At 45.9% G+C, this 26222-nt stretch overlaps 2 protein-coding genes and 1 long non-coding RNA gene across 8 annotated transcripts in view; 1 reads left to right on the top strand and 2 right to left on the bottom strand.

The window, feature by feature from the left end:
- Positions 1–401: 401 nt before the first annotated feature.
- On the bottom strand, positions 402–2430 carry Yod1 (YOD1 deubiquitinase). The gene is made up of 2 exons (XM_042681454.1): positions 2052–2430; positions 402–1287 (listed from the first exon to the last, which is right to left on the bottom strand). The coding sequence occupies exons 1-2, from the start codon at positions 2395–2397 to the stop codon at positions 584–586; spliced, it is 1050 nt and encodes a 349-aa protein (XP_042537388.1). The 5' UTR covers positions 2398–2430; the 3' UTR covers positions 402–583.
- Positions 1307–26222, top strand: part of Pfkfb2 (6-phosphofructo-2-kinase/fructose-2,6-biphosphatase 2) — a 26486-nt gene continuing 1570 nt past the window's right edge. Inside the window, exons 1-16 of one of the 6 annotated variants that reach the window (XM_042681448.1) lie at positions 1307–1799; positions 4947–4993; positions 5102–5191; positions 11915–12040; positions 12753–12849; positions 13290–13356; positions 13488–13562; positions 13929–13985; positions 14883–15007; positions 16357–16564; positions 16943–17089; positions 17833–17937; positions 18600–18729; positions 19460–19522; positions 19774–19838; positions 20433–20624. In XM_042681448.1, coding sequence (XP_042537382.1) covers positions 5122–5191; positions 11915–12040; positions 12753–12849; positions 13290–13356; positions 13488–13562; positions 13929–13985; positions 14883–15007; positions 16357–16564; positions 16943–17089; positions 17833–17937; positions 18600–18729; positions 19460–19522; positions 19774–19838; positions 20433–20624 — 1527 coding nt within the window. In that variant the 5' untranslated portion in view covers positions 1307–1799; positions 4947–4993; positions 5102–5121. Of the gene's footprint in view, positions 1800–4101; positions 4174–4946; positions 4994–5101; positions 5192–11914; positions 12041–12752; positions 12850–13289; positions 13357–13487; positions 13563–13928; positions 13986–14882; positions 15008–16356; positions 16565–16942; positions 17090–17832; positions 17938–18599; positions 18730–19459; positions 19523–19773; positions 19839–20432; positions 20636–26222 lie in introns of those variants that run through there. The other 5 variants (XM_042681449.1, XM_042681450.1, XM_042681447.1 and 2 more) reach the window with 5 other exon arrangements.
- Positions 22230–26222, bottom strand: part of LOC122109203 — a 14998-nt gene continuing 11005 nt past the window's right edge. Inside the window, exon 3 of the long non-coding RNA XR_006147690.1 lies at positions 22230–22553. This is a non-coding gene — a long non-coding RNA (uncharacterized LOC122109203). The remainder of the gene's footprint in view (positions 22554–26222) is intronic.

Raw genomic sequence — 26222 nt, 5'->3', positions numbered from 1 at the left:
TTAAGGAATAGACTCTTCCCTGTAAAAATTGTTTTTCATGAACTTCTAAGTGGTTAAGCACACACTTATAAAGTCTACCAAATTGCAGTATAAAACCAGTTTTGACAGTTCTGAGTATCTTCATTTGATGGATCAATTCATAATTTAGAAACTATTAACTCATTCAGTTATTAAAAAAGAATCTACTATGGAGAAACTGTGGTGGTGGTATATGTCCAGTGGCCTTCCATGAGACCTTCCACATTACCCCAAATAGGATGATTTCTTCTATAAGTAAAAGCTGCTGGGTGCTAGTTTGTAATACTAAAATCCAATCTTCAGGTTAGTGTCATTAGGTGGAAAGGCCCACCTGTTCCGTCACCCTAGCAGAGAGAGGGCACGTATCACCACTGTAGACACAATCTGTAAACTTGCACACGAATTTTAATCTTAACAAGGAATTTCAGTGTCTTACTGGTCTTAGTGAAAAGGATGGTTCAAGCATTGTGTCCTTTTGTTCTTTAGGATTATGAATAGCTTATTGGAAAACCCAGAGCCTTCTGGATCTGTGAGGTAGTAGGCTTCAGCCCTCATCATGCATAGATCATACTTCTCCAAAGTTGGTGTGGCCGGTCTCCTTGGCATGGTCCCTTGCTTCTGCTTGGCCAGTTAATCCCTTCCCACACACCATACATCTCAGGGTGAAGCGGTTTACATCAGTAAATTGTCTTTTTCTTCTAGCTTCATCTGCTAATTCCAGTGCTTGTACAAGAACGATATCATCATTAGAGGAGAAAATGGTCAGAGGAGGTGTATCTGGATCAGGGAAGATACGCTGAAGCGGGTCATAGTGGATGCCATCATAGATTAGCAAAACCCTTTTGGTATATCCTGCATCTTCCCCAAACCGATCAATTCTTACTGTCTGTGTATCTACTACGCATATTTCACATTGATAAAACTTGGACAAAATTGATATCTCAATTGCTCCTCCCCAAGTATCATCCCTTCTGATCCAGTCACAGTAGTCTTGATTGGTTTTTCCCAGTATTGCCTCACTATAGAAGTCTGGATCACTTGCTACAATTTGTGCTATAAGGCGTCTCATCTCAGGGGCACACGCTGGATTCAAGACTCCTCCTTCAACGACATAATACACACTGGTAAAGAGGCAAGAGTTGTCTGCTGGGACTGTGGTTCTACTAAGCACAGGCAAAGTTTCCCTGACGTAACTTGGAGCACCATATTTTGATAATGCAGGTGAAGTTTTGGGTCTGGTGTGGTCTTCTTCAACGATCAGCATGTCGCCTGTTAAAAAAAAAAAAAAACACAAAACACAAAAACAACAAATCCAGAACTGCAAAGAAATCACACCCAAAACTGGGTGTTCAGTAGCCAAGTCTGTCAAGGACACACACTTTTTTAGTTACAGGATATTCATAAAGATGAAAACAAAAAAAAATGGAGGGGGGGGGAAAAACCCACCTCAAGTTACATCCTAGTTTAGTCAAGAGGTTTGGGGAAAACACATCTTTGAATTCTGCCTTTAAAAACACACATCTTCCTTCCAGGTTGTTTACCACAGACCAGGCCACTAGGGGGTTCTCCTCCCGAAACTTAACATTCACGCTAGTGTTGGAAGGGTCCTTTAACACATCCTGGAAACCTTTTTCTTACCAACACTGACATTCAAGTTTCAATACTAGGGGGAAAGAACTGCTGCAGGTTAGAACCTGAGGGGCTTTGGAGAACTACTACTTTAAGGAATAGTTATCTGTCAAGCTAAGCGCACGTGCAAGGGACTTGCAAGAACAAATCGGGTAAGAAAAAAGCATCCTGCGCCCTTCGGACCTACAGACCCATCAGGACAGGGAAGAACTTCCCGGGGAGCGAATCCGGTTCTGCCTTCCTGGCAGAAACCAAAATGAAGGAGCTCTGAAAAGCAGGTTGGGGGAAAAAAAGAGAGCCTCCGGATGCTCTGGGCTTCCCCTCCCCATCCAGGTGTCGGGGCGAGCGGGTGGACACAGTCGCCCCAGCCGGTCCCCTCCCGCCCCGGCCCGCGGGCCTCCTACCGGACTGGATGGGCAGGTCCCCCAGGGCCGTGTCCCCGTCGCGGAGGTCCAGGCACTCGGGCGGGTATCCGACGAGGATGCGCTGACCGCCGGGGGAGATGCCGGTGATGTCGGCGATCTGGCCCTGCAGTTCCCGCAGCCGGGTCCGGCTGGACAGCCCCTGCAAGACATGGGTGCCGTCCTTGGCCTTGCAGCGGAGCCGCCACATCGCGTCGGTCCGGCCGCCCCCAGGCCAGACACCGGCGGAGCCAGCCTTGGCCCCGGCCGCAGGGTGGTGGGAGACGCAGCCAGGGCAACCAGCCGCGGGGTGGGCTTCAAAATGGCCACCCTTGGCCCCGCCAAACATCGCGAGAAGTTGTCGCTGATGCAACTCTCGCGACGCTTCAGCACGGCAGGGAGCCGGGTCTATCTTAAAGTGACAGCTGGGTTTCCCCCGCCACCCTCCAGAGCCCCGGGACCAGGGCTTGTGGGCTCTTGTGAAGACAGCGTCGCCGTTCTTGCTCCCCACACCCCGAGTGCGGTGCCCTGCGCGTCGGCAGCATATATGCCCAAGGACAGAGGGCGGGGAAGGAGCTCCGGAATCAAGGAGGACGGAATGTGACCTTGGCCTCGGGTCAGCAGTGATTCCATCCGGCCTTCCCACCTCCACCCCGAGAAACGCCACCATCCCCGGGAACGCAAACAAATGCCAAGAATAGCTAGTGAATCAAACAGACCTGTCAAAAACAGAGACTCATGGCTACACTCGTGGTCACACCAAACACTGACTCAGAGGGATGGCGGACCGGAAGGCCAGCTCCCCGCCATCTCCATGGGACGGTGATCTGCCCATTTGCCACATCAGAAAGCACAGTGTGAAGTCAGCATCTGGCCCCCGGGGTCGTGGCCTCCAGCAGGTGGTGGCTACCTACAGGAGGGATGTAGAGGACCAGAGTGTGCCATTGGGATTGCAGTTCAGTGCCTCACTTTACCGGTTTCAAAACTCCATTCCTACCTTCCTCATAGTCAAGAGAGGTGGGGTGTAAAGACACATAGGCCCGGAATTGCACAGCCGCGGGATAATGCCGGGTTAGATGGCCATTTTAAACCTGTATGTCCTGAACTTGAGACTCTGCCACGCAAATAAGTTTCATAAGTACTAAATGGATCAAGACTGGGTTTTCAGGGCACCTAGAACACGCCGAGAGGAGATGATCGAGTGTTTTGAACTCTGTCGTTCACAAGGAATGCAGGCACCTCTGAAGTTTCCTATATTCCAAGAAATGTATGCTCTGTTTGCTCTCCATCCTGGATCCAGAGCAACGAATCCCACCTTGCATTGGGTGGGTGTATTAATAGAATCAAAGCATCAAAGGGGGGCACTGGAGCAACTAGGAAAAGTGTGGTTCACTTGGAATGTATGGCACCTACCCAAAGCCTCTACCCATGGATCAATTATATGAGATCTTTGCAGCCATCCTCACCCTTAACGACTTTTGTGTCTTCAAAACGTCTATGCTATAGCTTGATGGGGAGGAGGAGGAGGAAAAGGAAATCCATAAGGTCTCCTGAGAGTATGGAGATGCTTAGTGAACTTGGTTAGAGGATATTCAAACACCCTAAAAGCTGACGTTCCCGTGTACGGAAGTAACGAGGTCTAGGTCTAGCTGGGCTTCAGGAAGGAAGGTGTTAATCTTTGCAAGGTTCCCACCACGCGTGGCTCCCTCGAGATAGCTATTATTATTCTGGCTCTCGCGAGAATTAGAAGAACAAAAAAAGTGAGGCTTTTATTAACCCCGCCCCCTAGCTCTAGTAGTTACTAAGCAACGACGCAGCCAACCTCTATGTCGCTAGGAACTAGGAAGAGGGCGGTCTCTCCTTGACCAGGTTCCCCCTTCCCGCCGCGGGCAGGGTCCGCGGTTCCGCCTGGCCCCGCCCCCTGCGCAGCGCAGGTGCCCCATTGGTCGAGGATTGTCTCCAGGTGAGGGCTGACGCGCGAGTGGGCGGCGCCTGCGGGAACCACGTGATTTGCCGAGGACCCGGGAGTGCCCAGCTCCGCCTCCCTCTGTCAGTTCGGGTCTGCAGCATCGGAGGGGAAGGGCCGGGACGACAACCCGGAGGGATCTGAGGGGGGAGAAAGGAGGTGGGCGACCGCTGCTGCGTGGCGTCTGGAAGTGCGGCGGGTGCGGGAGGATGGAGGGGCCCCGGTGCCCGGCGTTGACAGCCTGGAGCGCGGGGCACTGCCGGCCGCTGGGCGCTGCCGCGTAGCGGACCTCGGGGACCGGCAGCTGGTGCTGGGGAGGAAGGGTCTGCGCGCCAGTGCGGGACCGGCGCCAGTCTTGAGGGCAGTGGGACCTGGCGCCTTCGCGAGCCCTTTGCTCTCTGGGTTTGGGCTGTGAGCCCGGGGGCTCTCGAACCCCACTTGACATCAGGTCTTTCGCCTTATTTTGCAGATAACCTTGAAGAAGTATTCGATATATTTCCATTTCCCCCCCACTTCTTAACCACCCCCTTCCCCGCGCCCGTTTGCAGCTCGCCCTATTCTTTGCTGGTTATTTTGGAGATAGTCTCTTGGACTTTTTTGCTGGGGCTGGCTTTGAACTTCCTATCCTTCGGATCTCAGCTTCCTGAGTAGTTGGAGATCACAGACATAAGCCGCTCCCTCCTGCCACCGGCACCTGACTTTCCCCATGATTCTCAAAACTAGAATCTGAGCTCAGCAAGAGATTTGGACCAAACCACTTAACTCATTTAATCTCATTTTTTTAATATCCATAAAATGGGAAGAGATAATAATGATAACAAAACTTAACTTATTAAGTGATTATTGGGAGAAGTGCGGGAGGTAAAGGTATGTGAATATAAACTCCTACATCAGAAAATAAATACAAAATTTAACCGCAATTTTCTTTATAGGTGAAGAAACTGAAGACCCAGGAGGCTCATGACTTATTCAAGAACAGGTATCTAGGAACTGGGACGAAAAGGGCTGGACCTGACACTGATCCTCTGTCCTGAGTATTTTGAGGGACATCTTCCCTCCTCCTTTGAATTCCTTTTCTCTCTCCTAGGTACCTACTGAAAAGCCACCATGTCCTCACAACCAAGCAACAACAGCAGTAAACTGAAACCCCCAAATCTTCGATCGGAGAAGACATGTTGTGAGTTCTGGGAAAGAGGAGGGGATTTTATCTTGGGACATTGTAATTGTAGACTATGTTGCTGGGTAGGAGTATGGGAAATTTAAAACAAAGTCTCCTGGGGGCAACTTCTTGTGGGAACATTGGAACTGGAACTGGTAGAGTTAGTGAAATGCTTATCTCTGGAACTAAAGTTCTGGCCTGGCCCAGCAATGTTTTATGCCCTTTTGGGGGGGGGGGGGGGGCGGTAATCTGCATACTTGCTTGATGTCAGAAGTCAGAGGAAGCATTTTTTTTTTTAATTTTTGTCCACACAGTAGGTTGAGTGACAGTACAAGACTTGCTTTGGGCTGTTACTGTTTTAGTTTTTCTTTACCTGTTGGCCTAAGTTCTGGGGAGGTGCTGCTCACTACAGAAATTGCAGGTAGGAGCCTGTGCTGTCTCATCCCGTTTTTAGCCTCAGGGAACTGAGTTCTCATGTGACTTCTCACAATGTTTTGGGCACTTTTGTGTGCCTATGTGTGTGCCAATACTGGGACTTGAACTCAGGGCTTGGGTGCTGTCCTGAGCTTTTTTTTTTTCTCTCTCTCTCAAGGTTAGTGCTCTGTCACTTGAGCCACAGATCCACTTCTGGCTCTTTGGTGGTTAATTGGAGATAAGAATCTCACAGACTTTTCTGCCTGGGTTGGTTTTGAATAGCCAAATCTCAAATCTCAGCCTCCTGAATAGCTACAATTACAAGCATAAGCCACGAGCTTTGGGTTTACCTTACTTTCTTATAGGTTTAGCCTTTGCACTTGCAGACCATTTAACAGGAATATTTCTCCCTTTTCTCCCTCTCTCCCTGATGTGTCTCTCAATCCCTCATTCCTTCCTTCTCTCCTCTCCCCACCCCCTTTCTTCTTTCATTTTCTTCTTTCATTTCTTTTTTGAGATAGGGTCCTATATGTAGCCCAAGTTGACCTGATCCTGCTGCTTCAGTCACCCCAGTGCTGGGATTACAGGCATGTGCTAAATGCTTGGCCCACAGGCTTTTAGAAAAGGGCAGCACAAGGGGTTGTAGAGTGTGTGTGTGTGTGTGTGTGTGTGTGTGTGTGTGTGTGTGTGTGTGTGTGTGTGTAGCATCATTTCCTGTCCCTTTGCCTCTGCATTTTTTCTTTCCTTCCTTCTCTCTCTCTCTCTCTCTCTCTCTCTGGTGGTATTTAGGTTTGAGTTTATGGCCTTGCACTTGCTGGGCAGGCCCTCTATCACTGGAGCCCTGCCCCTAATCATGCACTTGAACTGCTAAGCCTCATGATGGTCTGCAGCGCTTCCTCGGTGTCTGCAATGCTGTTCCCCAGATGTTTCTGGGAATCTCAAAGAATGCTAACTTTTAACTGTGTTACCACATTGCACCTTTCCTCTGGAACTACCAGTCAGTTCTCACTTTGGTGGATATATATGATATATATATATATATATATATATATATATACACACACATCTATATCATATATATATGTATTATGTATATATATATCATATCAGCAGAAGGAGTTGACAAGCATGAGGTCAGAAGTTGTTTGGAATTGAAATCTTTGCCCAGAGCCTCGACCTTCATACCATGCCCCTGTCAGTTTCATGATTAAGGATGATAATCCATCTTCACCTGGTACATATCAGGCCTGCGGGACCGAAGCAGCAGGTTTGGGCAGGATGCTGAGGTTGTCACAGCTCTATCATTACCATTTACTTTTCCTATGAAGGCAAGAATCCAGGTATAGTGACAAGATCTGGGGGGTGGGGTGGGGGGGGTGGAGATCACATCATGATTAAATGTAGTCTCTAGAATCAGACTATCTGGACTTGATCCCTGGTTTTACTATTTCCTTGTCGCTGAGTGCCCTTGAACAAGTTGCTTATCTTCTCCATGCTACAGTTTATTCTTTAAAAGAATGAGTTCTAATCTCTTCTCCTTGTCCTCCTTGTAGTCCTGTTCCCTTCTTACCTTCCTCCTCTGACTCATTTTTTAAAAAACAATGCACTCATTATGTGTTTTTCCTGAGCCTCAAACCCTTGTTCCTCCGGCCTCAACTTCCTAAGCGCTGGGATTACAGGCATGTACCACCACCAGGTTTACTTCTTTGTAAAGAAGCTTCTCCAAGTGTTATGTGTTAAATGAGTAACTATAAGAAAGCACTTAGACAAGTGTTATATATAGCTTACATGTATAATCTCCTACAGATCACTACCTGCCTCTTATATTTAATCTTGAAATGTTGTATACAGATTAAATTGCACTCCAATACTACTGGGAGCTCTCCATCTTTTTATTATTTTTATTATTATAATTATTTATTATTACTGGCTAAACCAGGGCTTGAATTCAGAACCTCTACTAGTCCAGCCACATTCATATCCCTTTTTGCTTTACTTTTCAGATAAAGTCTCAAGCTTTTTTCCTAGCCTTGAATCACAATCCTCCTACGGCCACTGTAAAATAGCTGGGACACAGGGGTGAGCCACCATGCCCGGCTAGGATTTCACCCTTGAAAAGAGCCTTGTAGGGCTGGGAGGGTGGCGCAGTGGTAGAATGCTTGCCTGGCATGTATGAGGCCCTGGGTTCAATTCCTCATCGCCACATAAACAGAAAAAGCTATGTGCACTGTGGCTCAAGTGGTAGAGTGTTAGCCTTGAGCTGAAGAGCTGAGGGACAGCGCCCAGGCCCAGAGTTCAAGCTCCCCACCCCACCTCCAAAAAAAGAACCTTGTGAAGAATTGTTTTTGTTTCAGTCAAGAAGTTTTCTCTTGCTTGACAATATTGTAACCCAGATTTAGTGATCCAGGACACCTCTGTTAAAGGGGTCATGCTCAGGTTACTGTAGCTGTGTGTGATCCCAAAGAGCAGAAAGCAGTGCTGAGGATGGGGGCAGGTCAGGAGCAGAGCTGTTCATTGTGGGTGTTTTTGACTGTGATACCCAGTATTGAACCTTCTCACTCTGTGTTTTTCTCCTCCTCTACTTGCCTTCCTAACTCTTCTATGCTCCTTCTACATTGAGAGTGTTTGGTTAAGGAAGCGGAAGTCTCTTCCAGTCATGTTTTCTAGACTCTCAGTCCTGCTCTGGCGTCTCTAAAGTTTCTCCTTTCCACTCTGTACCATTCACTCCAAAATGCTTTTTCTACCAAACTGGAGAACTCTGGGTTGTCTGGTGACAGAGTTATTCATGTACCTTATGAGTTGGTCTGTGGCACTGGAATAGCCCTAGGCAGAGATCGTACAGTTACAACAGTACATTAGCTTATTTCCTTTTTTCCTCTGCTCTGTGGAGACACACCTTAGTTGATTCTTTCTGGTGCCTCCTATTACTAAAAGTAGGTGGTAGTATGTTCTGCCACCATGTTCTTTTTGCAAAGCATTCTACGTTATGAATATGTTTTCCATGTTAGGAGATCCAGTCACCGCATTCTGCATGTACCTTGTGACAGGCGATCACTATTCACATCAGCAGTTACTTTATTCATAGCTGCTAATTATACCTATGTTGGCTAACTTTGAGTCTGGGAAGTGACTGAGTCTTAGGACATAAGGGCTGAAGAATAGCTCTAGGGAGTCAAAAACAGATCTCCAAAGGAGCATTATTGGGTTGTCAGCTGCTCCAGGGATGAGAGTCCAGAGGAGTGAGGAGTGCTCCGATGACTTGCTTCACACTTGCTTCTCTGGAAGCAGAAATTAGGGGTAGGGGACATTTCTATGTTTTTTTCCTTAAAAAACTCCTTAATTTTTAAAAAAATATTATGAGTGGATCTGGAACAGGCAAGTTTCTACATGTATCTTTCCCTAAACTCAAAAGCAGTACATGTTCATGAAAATTCAGATGCCTGGCAGGTACCAGTGGCTTATGCTTGTAATTCTAGATACCCAGGAGGTTGAGATCCTGAGGATTGTGGTTCAAAGCCAGCCTGGGCAGACAAATCTGTGAGAGTTTTACTTCTAACCAGTAAAAGGCCAGATATGGAGCTGTGGCTCAAGTGGTAGTGTGCCAACCTTGAGTAAAAAAGCTAACCAAGAATGCTAGGCCCTGAATTCAAGCCCCAGTACACCCATACGCAAACACACGTGCACACACACTCACAATATTTGTTGAAATTTGGGCACAATAGTGTTGCTGAACTAATTAACTAATTCATCAGCTTTCTTAGAGCTTGATTTATTCTATGCCTATCAGTTAAACAGCAAGGGACAACAGTTTTTATTACTTCCAAAGAGCAAAAATTTTACTGTGCTTTATACACTGTATATTTCAAAATACTGTATTTATTTAGAGTGAACAGTAGAATACATCTTGGCCATAGAAAGGCTGAGAACTATTGCTCTCCTAGACTATGCTTCCAGATCAACCCAGGGAACATAATGATATTTGCCTTGAGGATCATTTTGTTGAGTGCTAGCCCAAGGCCAAGAGCTAGCAACTGGAGCCGAATGGACAGTCATGAGACCAGGAGTCTGCCCTGACCTTGACTTTCTGTTGTAGAACTGGGAACAGGGCTCTTAAACTTCTCTGGGCTTGATATATTTTTCCCATTTAAATGTTGTCAATCCTTAATTTCATCTGAGCATTCTTATGAGAAAAAAAAAGATTGAGAACACAGGTTAAATAAGATAGAAGGGGATGCCAAGCAATGGTGGCATTAATGAGTTTGGAGAATTATCTATTCATAATGTGTTAGAGGTGGTTTTGTTTTTTAACAGACAGGACAGAGTGTTCCTAGCTTCACCTGAGTGGCAGTGTGAGATAGGGAGTGTGGTTTTAGGTTTTTACTCGGGAAAAGGGGAAGACCTGGTGTGGGTGTGTTCTGGGCAGAGACTGGAGGCGAGGTGCCGGAGGGCAGGGTGCTGGAGTCCCTGTTGGCCCAGGTTTTCTTTTGTTCTAGCTTTTTTTTTTTTTTTTATCAGGTATGAGAAACAGGGCAGCTGGATCCCTGGTTGCTTATGAGTAGCTGTGCATTTTCAGCTTCAGGGAGGGTTAGAGCACCTTTGAGGAAAGTGGTTAATGGGCTGGAAAGTGTGGCTAGGGCAGGCCTAAAGGTGTAGGTAATGAGCCAGATCCTGAGGGAGGAGAGGGTGTGCACTCAGCTGGGGAGACCATGAAGACTCAGAGGATTTTACGGCTTGAGTCCAAGACTGCTGATGCCAGGCAATGTCTATCTGCCTGTTAGGCATTAATGATCCGGGGTTAATGCCCGCTGAGCCTACAGAGAGATGTTTCTTTGCTTCTGCGATCCCTGTTTGGACAGAGATAAAAACCACTTATGTTGGTCCATTAGCTGGGGAACATGGGAGAGTGACTCCTGGCCAGTCAGGATTTCTCTCATGCATAGGTGGTAAAGGACTAAAAAGTTCTGCCCTCTAGCCAGAATCTGGGCATCTCCTCCTCCCTCACCATGAAGCCTCTCTTTAGTTTCCTAGTACATCTTGCTAATCATCCCTAAGAAACTTCCTTTCCAGATCAGTTCTCCTCCCCAATGAAAAATCTTTAAACATTTCTTCCTCAAAAGATTAAAGATGCTGGGGCTCACGGCTCACATCTGTAATCCTACTCAGGAGGCTGAGATCTGATGATGGTGGTTCTAAGCCAGTTCAGGCAAGAAAGTCTATGATTTTTATCCCTAATTAAACACACACACATACACACACAATGAAGTTACTAGAAAACACCTTCATGCTTGTTGTTGTAGAGAAGAAGCCACAGCTTGTAAAGACCCTTTTGGAAAAGGATGCTGGGAAGCAAAAGATCCAAAGTGTTTTCTTTCCTGTCCATACAGGGTTTTCCCCCAGGGGAGGAGCTGGTAGAACTCGAGCCCTTCCTGATAAACTCAGTTTATGTCTTGCCCCTAAGAAAGGGGGAGCTTAAGTTCATGTTCCTCCATCCCTTTTCCTCATTGGCAGGATAGGTGGGAGAAGCCATGCAGGTGAGCCAGTTAAGGCTGTAGCAAGAAGCTGTCTAGGAAGGAGGAGGTCTGGAAAGTGCCATCTCTAGGCTAGGCTCATTATGCTCTTCACCTGACTTCATCACCTATCTGGTGAAACTAATCTCTACCAATGAGCATTCCTGAAATAAGCTTACTATGGAAGGGTCTTGCCTTTACATAGACTGTTGAAGCCAATGACCCTTAATACCCTTGTGAGTTAGCACTACCCTGAAATTTTCTGAGATCTTTAAAACCTGCATTAGCAAGGCTCTGCCTGCTAAATCTCACTATGGTCTATAAATGGAGGAGCCCTTGCGTAACCCGAGTGTGGAGGCCAGAACAGCTTGGGGCAAGGTTCTTTTAGCAGTGCGAGAAAATGTCTGTCCCAGACTCTGGAGAGGTAGATAGGATCCTTAAGATTGAAGCTCTCTGGGACTTATTTTGAACCAGCTCAGTTCTGTACTGGTAGAATGACAGCTGCATGGTTTTCTGACTTGGCATTGTCATATTAGGGAGGAGGCATAGTGACTTTCTTCCTGACCCTCGCTGTTCTTCCTATCTTGGGAACTTCTGAAATGCTCAGGCATGGGAAAGTCATGTCTTGCTTTGGGTAGTTTCTAAACATCTGCATGACCCCTTAAGTGAATTTGGGAGGATCTGCCCACTCTTCTTGAACCTTTACCCTACAAGTTTATGAGGCTAAAATGAGACTGTGACGATGAAGTTCCTAGGGGCAGTATGTAAAGTTTACTACGCCTGTAGTAATTTTGATTCTATTTATTTCATTTTTTCCTAGCATGGGCCTCCTACATGACCAATTCTCCAACTCTCATCGTTATGATTGGCTTGCCAGCCCGGGGTAAAACCTATGTGTCTAAAAAACTAACACGCTACCTCAACTGGATTGGGGTGCCCACCAAAGGTAGGTGAGGGTCATTCCTTGGGAAGTGAATGGTTAGTCCCTGGGTTCCACAGGTCTCTGGGAGACTAATTCTTCCTGGCATCAAGGTTCCAAGGTGCTTCTGGATGAAGTAGTGGTGGTTTCCTTGTTTACTTAATTTATTCTCTGTCCCCAGACTTGTTTTTTCCTGGCCTAGGCTGAGAGGATACCTTTGATAGGAATATTAAGATTAAGTGAAAAGTTTGGCATCGGTGTCTCATACCTATAATCCCAAACTATTCAAAAGGCTGAAATCTGAGGAGCACAATTCAAAGCCAACTGAGCAGAAAGGTCCATTTATTCCTAATTAACCACCCAAAAGCTAGAAGTGAGGGTATAGCTCAAGTGGTAGAGTGCCAGCCTGTACCCAGGCCCAGGCCCTGAGTTCAAGCCCAGTACTGTGTGTGTGTTTGTGTGTATGTGTGTGTGTGTGTGTGTGCGCACATGCACCCTAACGTGTCCTGTTATCTAACCCTAGCAGTGCTGTGATAAGACAGTTGCTGAAGAAATTACCAGCCACACAGCTGAACACTCGATGACAGTCTTTAAAGTCAGGACTCAGCCCTAACTTTTTGTGACTTAATCTGCTGTAGTTCCCACCCCACTACAGTACCACTCTGCCATGAGGCCAGAAATCCCCTTTTGTCAGCACCCTTGTATTGCCTTGCTGCTAATGGATTTGGGTCTTCCATAGTGTTTAACCTTGGAGTATATCGGCGGGAAGCAGTGAAGTCCTATAAATCTTATGACTTCTTTCGGCACGACAACGAGGAGGCCATGAAGATCCGCAAGTGAGTCTTTTTCTTTTCTTTTTGAGTCCTGACATCCAAATCAGCTCTCTCTGGGCTATCCTAAGGCTGTATGTGATAGATAGGGCTTTCTGTATTCTTATTAAATATCTTGAGTTTCTAAAAGTAGAAGTTATTGGGTGGACAGATCATCTTGGACTTGGCTAGGTAGGAGAATAGAAAATAGAGCCCGAGTAGAGAACAGAGCCTGCAGGGAGATGCTCGTTTGCTTGAAGGCTAAGGCTTAAGGAGGAGTAAGATAACTGCATTGGGCAGGTACAGGAGGGTCTTAACACCTCAGCGGGAAAAGTGAAAGATGCAGCTGAGGAAACATTTTGACCTGTGTGAAGCTGAGTGTGAAGGTATGTGACTCCTATGACTGTTTGTGTCTCTACTGTGCATGCACTTAACTCTTTTCACCTTTTCCTCTGCTCTTCTGACAGGCAGTGTGCTCTGGTGGCCCTGGAGGATGTGAAGGCCTATCTCACAGAGGAGAACGGGCAGATTGCGGTAAGCCTTGTCTCCTTCTCAGTCTCCAGCCTTTCAGCATCTGGGCTCCTCAGCCCCTCCTTGGGTCTGTCTTGATGGTGGGGTTCCATTTCTCCCTTCCCGTTCAGTTCACTTTTCTGCTTCCTGCTCAGGTGTTTGATGCCACCAATACTACCCGAGAGCGGAGGGACCTGATTTTGAACTTTGCTGAAGAGAATTCCTTCAAGGTAGGCTCTGATTCCATGTTAGTGGAGGATAGGAAAGGAAATGAGTGAAGCTGGGGAATTGGGAAAGGGGCACAGAGCTCTCTGGAGTCTGGTAAGAGCAGGATTGGATGTGTGATTCTTTTCTCTTGGGGCATATCCCCAGTCCTTGAGTGTTTTCTTTCAGGTCCCTTCTCAGACCTTTAGCCTGTATGTTTGAGGCCCAGGGGATGTGGTAAGAGGCATTTTTAAATGAGGAGGCTTTGAAGATCACCTTCATGAAGAAAATCCTGGGAGATGTAGTGGCTGGGTGGGGCAGGTGAGCCTGTGCTTTTAATGAACAGTCTGGCATTTTTGACTTGTTGATCATTACCTTTTCTTCATGGCCAGGTGTTCTTCGTGGAATCTGTCTGTGATGATCCTGATGTCATTGCTGCCAACATACTGGTGGGTGACATGATTATCTGTTACCTTTGGTGCCCTGTATGTATGGCTGCATAGGGAGGACTTCTGGGTATTGGAAGAGAGAAACCCACCTGTTTAACATCACACAGATCTTTTCTATCAGAGCACTATTCAGTACTTCCATACTCTTCTAAGGAAGTCTTAGAAGCTGAGAATTAGCTGTTGAATGGAGACCAAGATTTAGACTGTGGGAGTGTTAGCCTTGTATTCTGATAGTATCTGGATGTTGAGACCTGAATATTACATTAGATCAAAAAATGAAAGACCTTCTCTGTTAGGGCTGCCATAGTTAGAGGAGAGTCGTCTGCTGGTTAATCTGAGCTTTCCTTTGGGAAACAATCCTTCCTGTTTCCCTCTGTCCCCTGCCTCATTTTGCTAAGCTGGACCTATAACATTTGGATCTGTCAGCCTCCTATATATTAAGAAACCTAATGTATAGGATCCCTCATGCCCCGTGGGATCACAGTATAAGAAAGTCCCTGTTCAAAGGGTTGTACTGGTCTGTCAGAAGTACACATCTCCACATGACCACCAAAGGGGCTTTCCCAGCTGCACAGGAACCGGGGTCATCTAAGGAAGAGGCCCTGCGTCCTGAGTCAGGCATGGAGGAGTGGCAGTAGGAGAAAATCAGAGCCCATTCTTTCCCCATTTTCCTTTTCCAAGAAAGTACACAAAGGGATTGGAGCCCAGAAGCAGCATCAGCCAAGGGCAGGCACATGACTCTCAAGTGGTCTGTTCCTTCTTGGTTGCCAGGGTCACAGGACAGGACAGAGGTGGACAGAAATGCCAGTGCTCTAGGGAAAGACAACTTTCATGAAATGAGGGCTGTTTAGGGCAGAGCTCTGACCCGGCCTGTGGTGACTATGCCTATGATTTCAGGAGGTAAAGGTGTCCAGCCCTGACTACCCTGAAAGGAACAGGGAGAATGTGATGGAGGACTTCCTCAAGAGAATCGAGTGCTACAAAGTCACCTACCGACCCCTTGACCCAGACAACTATGACAAGTAAGGTTTAAGACTGTGTGTGTGTGTGTGTGTGTGTGTGAATCATGGGTCTTAAAATCAGGGCCTGGCGCTATCCCTGAGCTCTTTTCCCTCAAGGCTTTCAGCCACAGCTCCACTTTTGGTATTCTAGTGGTTAACTAGAGATAAGAGTCTCACAGGGGCTGGGAAGGTGGCTCAGTGGTAGAGCACTTGCCTTGCATGCATGAGACCCTGGGTTCGATTCCTCAGCACCACATAAGAAAAAAGAAAAAAAGCCGGAAGTGGCGCTGTAGCTCAAGTGGTAAGGTGCTAGCCTTGAGCTGAAGAGCTGAGGGACAGCACCCAGACCCAGAGTTCAGGCCCCATGACTGGACCCCCCCCCCCCAAAAAAAAAAAAAAAGAAAAAAAGAGTCTCATGGACTTTCCTGTCTGGGCTGGCTTTGAACTGTGATCTTCAGATCTCAGCCTCCTGAGTAATTAGATCTGCAGGTGTGAGTCATTGGCTCCTGGCTAAGGCCATAGTTTTTTTTTGTTGTTGTTGTTTCTTTGGGTCCGGTTGTGGGGCCTGAACTCTGGGGCCTGGGCGCTGTCCCTCAGCTCTTCAGCTCAAGGCTAGCGCTCTACCACTTGAGCCACAGCGCCACTTTCGGCTTTTTTCTTTTTGCTTATGTGGTGCTAAGGAATCGAACCCAGGGCCTCATGCATTGCAAGGCAAGCGCTCTACCACTGAGCCATCTTCCCAGTCCCTAAAGCCATAGTTTTAAGGAGCTGAAGCAGCGTTCTCATTTGGGAAAGGAGCCCTTCTCCCTCTGTCCCTTGAGTTCCATCTGTGAAGCTAGAACTATAATGTTCATATTATTATTATTGTTGTTGTTGCATCTTATTCTTCAATAATGAAGTGTTTTTGTATCATCCGTTTTTCTACTCCTTTTTTCCCCATGCTTTTCCCATCTTGTATTAATGATACTTCCCTTTTGAACTTGGGCATCCTATACATTGTAGGTAGTCTAGCAAATCATTGGCCTCTGTCCACAGGCTGCCAGTAACACCTCCCAGCTTATAATTAGCAGCAAATTTTGGCCTTAGCAAAGTTGTCATGTCACCCAGACTTGGTACGGTCTCCTGGTGGAAAGGCCAAATTCTGTTTACTGTATTTATCTATGTTGCTTGCCATAGTATAGGCACTGAAAAAACAGTATGGGCTGCTTAAAGCTCATGTTGATTTGGAGGAATTATCCGCCTCTTACCACCCGCGTCTATAAACGGGAATGATGGGACAGGAGGAGGAACTGCTGTGGGGTGCATCCTCCCCCCACATGCTTAGTCTCAAACTTTCTTACTCTTACTTATTTTGCCTCCTTTTGTCTTAGGGATCTTTCTTTCATCAAGGTAATGAATGTGGGTCAACGATTTTTAGTCAACAGAGTCCAAGACTACATCCAGAGCAAGATTGTCTACTACCTCATGAATATCCACGTCCATCCGCGTACCATTTACCTTTGCCGGCATGGAGAGAGTGAATTCAATCTCTTAGGGAAGATTGGGGGTGACTCCGGCCTCTCGGTACGGGGAAAGCAGGTGAGTAGTTAACCAACAGGCTGGATTTTCTAGGCTTAAGAGTTAGAAGGGTATGGTGGAGGTCATCTATTTTATCTCCTTCTTCTTAAATCCCATGTGGCTTAGAAGTGGTTTCAGAGTTGGGCAGGTGCTATAAATGTTCCCTGCTCAGTATCCCTAGCTCTGTATTAAAGAATAGTAGCTTTCTTCTGTGAATCGTTCAGGCATTCGGCAGTCACTGAGCGTGACTTGTATTCTTAGCATAACTGGGTGCTCCAGTTGAAGTTAATTTTCCCTGAAAATTGTATTTTAATCATGGCTGGATAAAAAGCCCATTACAGGAGGAGTGTGTGTGTGTGTGTGTGTGTGTGTGTGTTAATTTTTATTTTCAAACCTTAGTTTTCCCAGGCTCTAAAGAAGTTTCTGGAGGAACAAGAGATACAAGACCTCAAAGTGTGGACAAGCCAGTTGAAGAGGACTATCCAGACAGCCGAATCTCTTGGGGTGACTTATGAGCAGTGGAAGATTCTGAACGAGATTGATGCTGTGAGTGTGTGTCAGAGCATTCAGGTTTAGGTTCAGAAGAAACTCTCAGAAGTTGTGATTTGGGTAGTTTTATCTAGATAACTAGAACCACCCAGTAGAAACTTTGAGGAATCTGCATATGTGGCCATGGGTGGGGAGGGGAGTTAGGGGAAGGAGGAAATGGGAACAGTTGCAGCCCATATCAAGACTTCTATAGCATCAGTGCCAGTGACGGGACTTAAACCAGCTTTGACCCAGCCACTCTGACCTATGGGAGGACTGTAGCTAACAATGACTCATTTTGTTCCTTTGTATATTTTGTTCCTAGGAATAAAGAAATAGCTAGTATGGTCCTCAAATTTTTGTGCTTAAGATGAGTTTTTCTGGAAAAATCCATCCCCAGAATTTCCCTTGGCTTGCTCTAGGCTGAGAAATTGAGAACAGAAGTAGATATTTCGATTTCCTTTTTTCCTGTGTGTTTATTCCTACGGAAAGATTTCCATTTCCTTCACGTCTCCCTGTGTGCTTCCTGTATGTTTTGTCGTGTTGATAGGTAGTGGCCACTAAAGCTAGAAAGCTGCCTTTTCTCTATAGTAGCACTTACCTACCTAGTGATACCTTGGTCCCAATCTGCCATAATATATGAGGAATCCAGCACAGGGCCTGGAATGTGGTGAGAAATACGCATTCTTTAGTGCTGTTCTCATTAGTGATGGAACATGATGGGCCAGTGTACTTCCTCATGCCAGCATGGCTCCTTGCAGGGCGTGTGTGAGGAGATGACCTATGCAGAGATTGAGAAGCAGTACCCAGAGGAGTTTGCACTCCGAGATCAAGAGAAGTATCTGTATCGATATCCAGGTGGAGAGGTGAGACTCCCTTGGAATAATAACTGCCTCGCCCTTTGCCTGGGGACTTTACTTTAGAGGGAGGACTGCAAGTGATCATACTGTGTCTAATTCAGGCTAGACAATGGCATTGTCTCATTCGTTAAGATTTCTAGGGAGTAGGCTGATGAGAGGTCCTCTGTGTACAATCAACATGATTTTTTTTTTTCATTCTCAATCCCACCCTACCCAAGCCAGTAGTCACCAAGTGGAGAACATGGGGTCATAAATTACATCCCCATCATATCCAGAAAGCTGTTTTCTCCTGTAGCTGGCCTTCTACTCTAGGAGTGTGCCAGGGCAAAAGTAAATAAAATGGCAAAGGTCCAACAAACTAGGTTCTCTTGTTGCCTTATCTGTTACGTATGAATCTGTGGACAGAAGAGGAAAAGAACAGTTGAATTCAAACTTCCTTCCTGGAGTTGTAGCTTTCTTGGTCTAAATACGGATCTTTCAAGAGCTGAGTATTATACTAGAGATACTGGGGAGAAGAGGACGTAGTGAGCTGTCATGGGTATGCTGAGCCGCCAGGAGGAAAGCCGGCCAGGGAATGGAAGTGACCGCTGGACTCTGGGACTTAGTCACCATCTTGGCTGCTAGATCGCATCTGGCCTCCTACCAGCTCACCCCATTTCCCCCCACAGTCATACCAGGACCTGGTACAACGGCTGGAGCCTGTCATCATGGAGCTGGAACGTCAGGGCAATGTCCTTGTCATCTCCCATCAAGCTGTCATGCGCTGCCTCCTGGCCTACTTCTTAGATAAGGGCGCAGGTACCATTAAGGGACGGGCTGGGAGACACCTCCATGGGAAGAGGGCAGGGCTCGCAGCACTACCAGGATTCCTGGCCATGGGACCTCCCCCTCTTCCACTCAAGTTACAGTACATTCTTCAGGCAGCAGAGCGGAACTCCCAGCAGCCATCTGTCAACTACTTGCTGACTTTACTCTGCTACTACAAAAGCTCTCAGTGTAGGGAAGCTGCTTTGGCAGGGCGTGAACTTGCCTGGCTAAAGCACCAGCGTTGTGCAAATGTTCCTGGCAGCATCAAGGGAGTGACTGAAGAGTCCCGGCTTGTTACTCTGGTTACTAAGAGGTGGTATCTTAGAAGCATCTCTAGCCTTTGAGTTGGGGACAGAGCAGCTTTTTCTAGTAAGAGCAGTGAAGAAGAGCTGCTACCTTCTAGTCCTTCCCTTCTCCATTCCCTCAGCTGTTGAAAGCCTACAGGCTGACCATAGTAGGCCATAGTCTTCTCTTCCTGCCTATAGCTCTTACTTCCTGTTTTGCTTTCATGGAAGGATCCAGATTGACCATATTTCCTTCCTTACTACTCAGGCCTTGATCCTTGTCTGGAACTGCAGGGAGAAGCCGTACAACTCTAGGTGGTGGTCAGGGTACAGTAAACTCCTCATGAGCACCTTAGGTTCCCTCTTCCAGTCCCTTGACCTTACTCTGTAGTTCTAAGTTCCTTCCTTCACATGCCTTTTTTTTTTTCTGTTTTCAGATGAACTACCATACTTGAAGTGTCCTCTCCATACCATCTTCAAACTTACTCCTGTGGCCTATGGTAACTATACACTTGGGCTGGCAGGAAGTGTGGGGATGGAGAAGGTTGGGAAATCTGAGATGTCTCTGAAGGTTGTCTGGAAGTTCAATTCATTAGTCCTGTGTGCACCAGAAACATCCATTAGTGCTGTCCATTTCTAAAGGGTTACACGTATTTGTGGTGTTTTGATGGTAGAGTTCCCTGTGCTGAACTCAAGGAATATTCCATTGGATCTTTCTCCTGAAGTTTTTTCTTTCTACTGTTCTTCTCAGGGTGCAAAGTAGAAACAATTACCCTCAACGTGGAGGCTGTGAACACACACCGGGACAAGCCAACTGTAAGTATTTTCCCACGGATAAACAAGCCAGGTTCCTACCTTGAGTTCCTACCTTTGGCATCAAGAGACTGGGGTTTCTCTGATGTTAAGAGGGAAACAGATCCAATACTTATGGCCCATGTAGACTGCTTTCTTCCAAAAGGAAAAGATGTGGGGTTTATTTTTTATTTCTTGAAATGAGGATCTCTTTCATGAATCTTAGCCTTGAAAGTTGGTTCCTGGAAATTCATTTAAATATAGAAAGTGTTTGGCTGGAGTGCTATGCAGGTTCTTCTTGACCCCTTCCCCTTTCTAGCCCCAGAAGGCCTCCTTTTATAAATCAGGGCCCAGAAGAGTCTACCAGGTGGGGTCATCAGGTTTTGGTGGGTTTCTCTATCTGTCCCTGGTAAACTGTTAGGCCCCTTTCTTGTTCTGGAATGTGCTGCTCAGGGAATGGATTGTACTATGTCCCTTTTAGCCTCTGGGGCTAGGCTGTGTCCTGTGCAAGACCCTATGCGAAGGAAGTTGTGGTTACAAGCTTTTTTATTTTTTACCTTTATGGGTGAGCTGTTGGCATGGCTTTCATTTGTATGGTGTCCCTCCATTTCCAATCAGAACAACCTCCCCAAGAACCAAACCCCTGTAAGGATGAGAAGGAACAGCTTTACGCCTCTGTCCAGTTCGAATACAATCAGGCGTCCAAGAAATTACAGTGTTGGGAGCCGGCCCCTCAAGCCCCTCAGCCCTCTTCGTGCCCTGGACATGCAAGAAGGGGCCGACCAGCCGAAGACCCAAGTCAGCATTCCGGTGGTGTAACCGTGTGTTTCCCTCCAGCCCTTGTCACTAATCACCAAGGAGTAACTTAACTTCCACCCCACCCCCCACCCTCAACACCTTACCATTCATCTGAATGCAGAATGGGCCAGGTTGGTCCTGCATGGGCAGACCAACTCGACCCATTCTCCAGTTTGAAATTATCTCCTTACCTGGGGGCAAGATGTCAGGATGGGTCTCTTAGGTTAGATTACCAGTTGGGTGGGGGGGTCTGGAGGAGGAAGAGAAGAGTGTATACTCTCTTGGGGCCTCATGAATGTGGGTCTCTCTGTTTCCTGGTGTCTAAACTTACTAATGTCCTGTGTTGGTGCACTGGGAGATGGTGTTGGAGAGAGACACTATAGCCCATTTGTCTTTCACCTTTGTCCCTTTCTTGTGTCTTTTGGCCACTATCCTTCCTTGACTCCCCCCTGCCCCTTCCCTCTCCCTTTTGGATTGTCCAGTGTCATGCATGGCGTGGTGGTGTCTTTTGAAGGAAGAGGGCTGTTGGTGTGGGAGAAGTTTGGGATCCGTTAGTGGTATTTGCAGTGAGTCTCTGTGGATCTGCGTTGGGAGAGTCTTTCCTTTCCATTCCTTCTCCCTTCATCTCCAGCCAAGTCCTGCCATAGTCTGCCCAGGCTACAGAACATCCACAGAATGCTCTGCAGCTTGCAGATGGACATAGGGCGAGAGCCTCTTTCCGTGAGAAACAATTGCAGGGTTTTGATGGTCTGGGGGACATGGCTCTGAGGAGATGGGTTATGTCTTGTTGACGTGGTCTTTTTCTGCCTGTGGAATGGGGTTCCAGAGAATAGTTCTTTTAGGCTCTCAGTTGAGGTAGGTGTTTCTCCTGTGACTTTCAGGTTTATTGCCAATCATAGCAACTTTACTGCCACAGCCAGTGGTCTCTGGGTCTGTTTAGAAGGAGTGAGCTAGACTCTGAATTGTTCCAGGCAAAAGAGACAAGAGTTCACTAAATCTGCTCATTATTGAGAGTTTTTTTGGTCACATTTTCCTAAACTTAGATTTCTTTTAACATATTTTTCTAATGTGGAAAAGCTTTGATAAATTTAATCTCTCCTATTTCCCTACTTCTTTTTTTTTTTTTTTTTTGTCAGTCGTGGGGCCTGAAGTCTGGGCCTGGGCGCTGTCCCTCAGCTCTTCAGCTCAAGGCTAGCACTCTACCACTTGAGCCACAGCACCATTTCCGGCTTTCTCTGTTTATGTGGTGCTGAGGAATCAAACCCATTTCCTCATGCATGCAAGGCAAGCACTCTACCACTGAGCCATCTTCCCAGCCCTCCCTACTTCATTTTTAAGGAGATTCTCTCATGTTAAGGTCCTGAGATGGCCCAGGGAACCATAGTTCTTGACACTATTTATATTAAGCCCCATAATTAAGGCCTATGATGGCTTACTCTCTGTACCCAAATTTGCATATAAAAGAAATGGATGTACACATGTGCATTTTCCTGAGCTTTCAGGAGACTTTTTCTTAGAAGAGTTAGGTGGCTTCCTACCTCTCAACTGTTGTATGGTAGAAACTGGTAAGAGAAAGTTAGCTCTTTTCCCAGAGTGTTTTCATTTGTTTGTTTTTGTGATAGAAATCCTTTCACCGTTCTCATCAGGAGCATTCCTTAGAATCCCCTTTAGAACTTTGGAACAGACACCTTGCTGGGTCCAGTCGAGTCAGGCGGAGGGAGCACTGATTCCCAGTCTCTGGAGTAATGGCTGGACATGTATGTGTCTCCTTGTGATTCTGATTCACACTCCAGGATAGTAATTCCACCAGCTGGAGCTGGGGGCAATAGTTTCTTGGATATTTCAGCTTTGGAATTCTGAGCTTTCTTTGTTCTGAGAAGACAGTTCTTTGGAGTTAGATGATGGAGCAGAATTTAGTATGAAATTAAAGGCAGGCAAGTTCTCAGTTCTCATCATTTCCTCTTCACATTGCAGGGGGATGTGGAACAAAGCACTAAACTAAATAAATGTTCTTGGATGAGGATCTTAAGCAGGCTGGTGAGAGGGAGAACCTCTAGGATGATGAAGGTTGCCGGGTACCACTGGCTCACGCTTATCATCCTAGCTACTCAAGAGGCTGAGATCTGAAGATCATGGTTTGAAGCCAGCTGGAGCAGTAAAGTCCATAAAGCTCTTACCTCCAATGTTATAACCACTAAAAAGCCAGAAATGGAGCTGTGGTTCAAATGGTAGAGCACTAGTTGTGAGCAAAAGAGGCAAGGGAGAGGGCCTAAGCCCAGAGTTTAAGCCCCAGATCCAGCACGCACGCACGCACGCACGCGCGCGCGCACGCACACACACGCACACACAGGTGATGAAGGCTGTCACTTTAGGCAGCTGCCTCCTAGCTACAGTCATTTTTTTTTTTTTTTGTCAGTCATGGGGCTTGAACTCTGGGCCTGGGTGCTGTCCCTGCCCTCTTGAGCTCAAGGTGAGCACTCCACCAATTGAGCCACAGTGCCACTTCCGGTTTTCTAGTGGTTTATTGGAGATAAGAGTCTCATGGACTTTCCTACCTGGGCTGGCTTTGAACTGCGATCCTCAGATCTCGGCCTCCTGAGTAGCTAGGATTACAGGCATGAGCTACCAGCGCCCAGTATTAGTTTCAGTCCTTTACTGTTACATTCCTCTTAGAATACCTCATCCAGTTTCCAAAGTTTGGAAACTTAGAGATTCTCCCAAAACTGTATCTAAGATAGAACGTAACCTGCCCTTCCTAATAAGCTGTTGCACAATGTCTTTAGTGTCCTTAGCCGTGGGACTCTGGACTGGGCAGAGGACCCACAGAAGAAAAAAAGTTTCTTCCCCTGAACTAAGTTACTTTGAGACAGAGGACAATGCGATTTATAACAAATGAACATGTGTAAAAGAACAGTTTGCTGAATCTAGAAGTGTCGACATGGCAGTGGAGAACAGATCGCTCGCTGTTCTGGCTCTTGTCCTATGGACAAAGAGTTAGATGGTGGGTCTGCCCCCTCCCCACAGTGGGACAAGGAGGTGTGGTCTGGGAGGTGGTAGTGGCGCTTTTATAAGCTTGCCTTGTTTAGCTTTTGCTTGCATGGTGGCAATTCTAGCCCAAATTGGAAATCAACCTTCCCTCTACTATGTGTGAAGTAAGAAGAAGTCAGAGATAATGAATGAGGAAAAGGATAAACTTTTGGGTTTAGGCTGCATCATCTTTGAAGGGACTTTCTCTGACCAACTAGCATTGATTTAACCTATTAGAAACACTATCACCAGAGACAGGCTATTAGATGGGTGTTCTGACTCTGTCTGTTGACTGTTTTGCAAAGTATTGGTTTGCTTCTCAGAAAAGGAACCAGGTAGACTTACTATAGGACAGGAGAAGTTAGAATTTGAAAGCAACAAGAGTTTCAACATCTTTCCATTTTTAGACAAGATCCTTTCAAGAAGGGGAAGCCAGGACAATACAGACTCGAATAGAGCTCTTATTCCAAATTGTAGGAAGTCTCCCTTGCATCTTTTTCTGCCCTTCCCACTCCTTATTAGCTTAAAGGCATACCGGCGGTAGGTACATATTACTCTTTTTGGGTTTCCATCACAAATCCTACAAAGAAAAGATGGTATCTGAAGTACCGTTTGCTGAGGATCTGAGTTTTGTTAGGGGGAAATAGGTGAAGACTTTGGCATTTTTTTTTACCAGTAGAGAGTAAGGAAAAGAAATTCTTAATACCGTTTTCTTTTTCCTGCTTCAAAGTGGAATGAGGAAGTCTGTGTTATTTAACAGAAGAATCAGAAGCAAACTTTTGGAGAATTCAGTTCTCTCCTTATCTTCCGATTTCCAGATTGAAATTTAGCATTTTGTTCTGGTTGAGAGAAGGGATGGTTTCACGCTGATTTAGAAAGAGTAAGAAAATGCAGTGTGCTAGCTTTATAGCATTGCCCCATTTCTCAAGAAGTTAGGGTCAGGGATCCAATATATAGTTTCACTCCAAGACAAGTGGTTGAGTGTTTCAGGCGAGAGTCTGGGCAGTTCCCTTTACAATCCACATTTGATCTCTGGCATTTGAAGAAGCAAAAGATGTACATGTTTGGAAGTAAATCCATTTTAGGATTTTTTTTTTTGCAAGGGGGGGGTGGACTGGAGATCTGAGTTCTAGAGAAACTCTTTTGATGCTTGGGGTTGCAAGTAATCAGTAGCCAGGTGATGTTGTCTCCTGCATATCTGCTTCTTTTCCAAGCTCAAAACCCAGGTTGTATTTATTGTTAGGAAATTTACTAGAATTACCCACTTTTCCTTGTATATACTTCGATTGGGTTGTGTTTAAAATGATTTTTATCTTAAGAATATATAACAACTGAGTCAAATTGCAACATTGAGTTTTAGATCTTTGATTTTTTTATCTAGAGGCAACACACATCAGCAGTATGTCCAAGAATAAATAATTACCATGTCAGCTGACTGACAGGTTCTAATACATCTATAAGCTAACAACCCACTTGTTTTTCCATTGTACTGCCTGGTAATATATGCACATGATTGTAATTCTCTGTCTATACCACGTTTCCTATGTTTTTTAAAGGAACTAAATACTTAGAAAACTAAGCCCGTTTTCTTCATGGGGAATTTCTGTACACTATAATTTTTCATAGGTAAGTCTTATATAATAGTGTCCAAAACTCTCATTTTTTTTAAGATGACAGTTGTACATAATGTGTATGGTATTTGGTGAACTCAGCTAAGGTAATACCTGTTCAGAGCCTGAAGTTGTAATGTCTACTAGATTTTATCTCACTCAGTACCTGGCTTTGGGGCTTTTATTGTCTGACTCTGAACTCTCTGTATTCTCCGCTTACTCTGCCATGGCATGTACCATTCCATGGAAGAGTTTTCAGTCTGTCATGGCTTTGCTTTTAATCTAATAAGTAAAAAATCAAGGGGGCTGGGAATGCAGCTTAGTGGTAGAGTGCTTGCCTAGCATGCATGAAGCCCTAGGTTCAATTCCTTAGTACCACATAAACAGAAAAAGCCAGAAGTGGTGCTGTGGCTCAAGTGGGTAGAGTGCTAGCCTTGAGCAAAAGAACTCACAGACAGTGCCCAGACCCCAAGTTCAAGCCCCAGGATTGACAAGATAAATAAATAAATAAATCTGAGGAAATTTTATATTCAAAACTGATTTTAAGACTGAGTAACAAGTATTCTTTCCAATAAGACTTTCGTTGGACATCTGGGACCAGAATCTATCTGCTTACTGTTATTGTGTCTAAATTCTTTGTGTGTATTTTTCTGCATTGAAGTAACAGGATCAATCATTCTCATAAGGTGATGGGTTTTCTATGGCAAAGGACTGATCACAAATGGTGCCCTTTGGAGGGGAATAGGAGTGTGCTGAGCACTATTGTTTTGGATGGAAATGGGGTGGAGGAACGGAGGTCTGCTGCAGATTTCCTAGGTACAGCTATATTGAAAGTGGGATTGTCAATCCTTAGCAGCATTCTAATTTAATCTGGTGATAAAGATAAAATATTTTACTCAGATCTATTTAAGGTGTATATAACTGTATTTGAAATGTGTTTCTTTTGGGGGGAGAGGGTGTGTGTGTGTGTGTG

The sequence above is a fragment of the Dipodomys spectabilis genome, unplaced genomic scaffold, assembly GCF_019054845.1.
Source record: "Dipodomys spectabilis isolate Male_0828 unplaced genomic scaffold, ASM1905484v1 ptg000069l, whole genome shotgun sequence".
Lineage (NCBI taxonomy): Eukaryota > Metazoa > Chordata > Mammalia > Rodentia > Heteromyidae > Dipodomys > Dipodomys spectabilis.
Note: the sequence above shows the minus strand (reverse complement) of the source record. Positions and strands in the feature narration are given on the sequence as shown.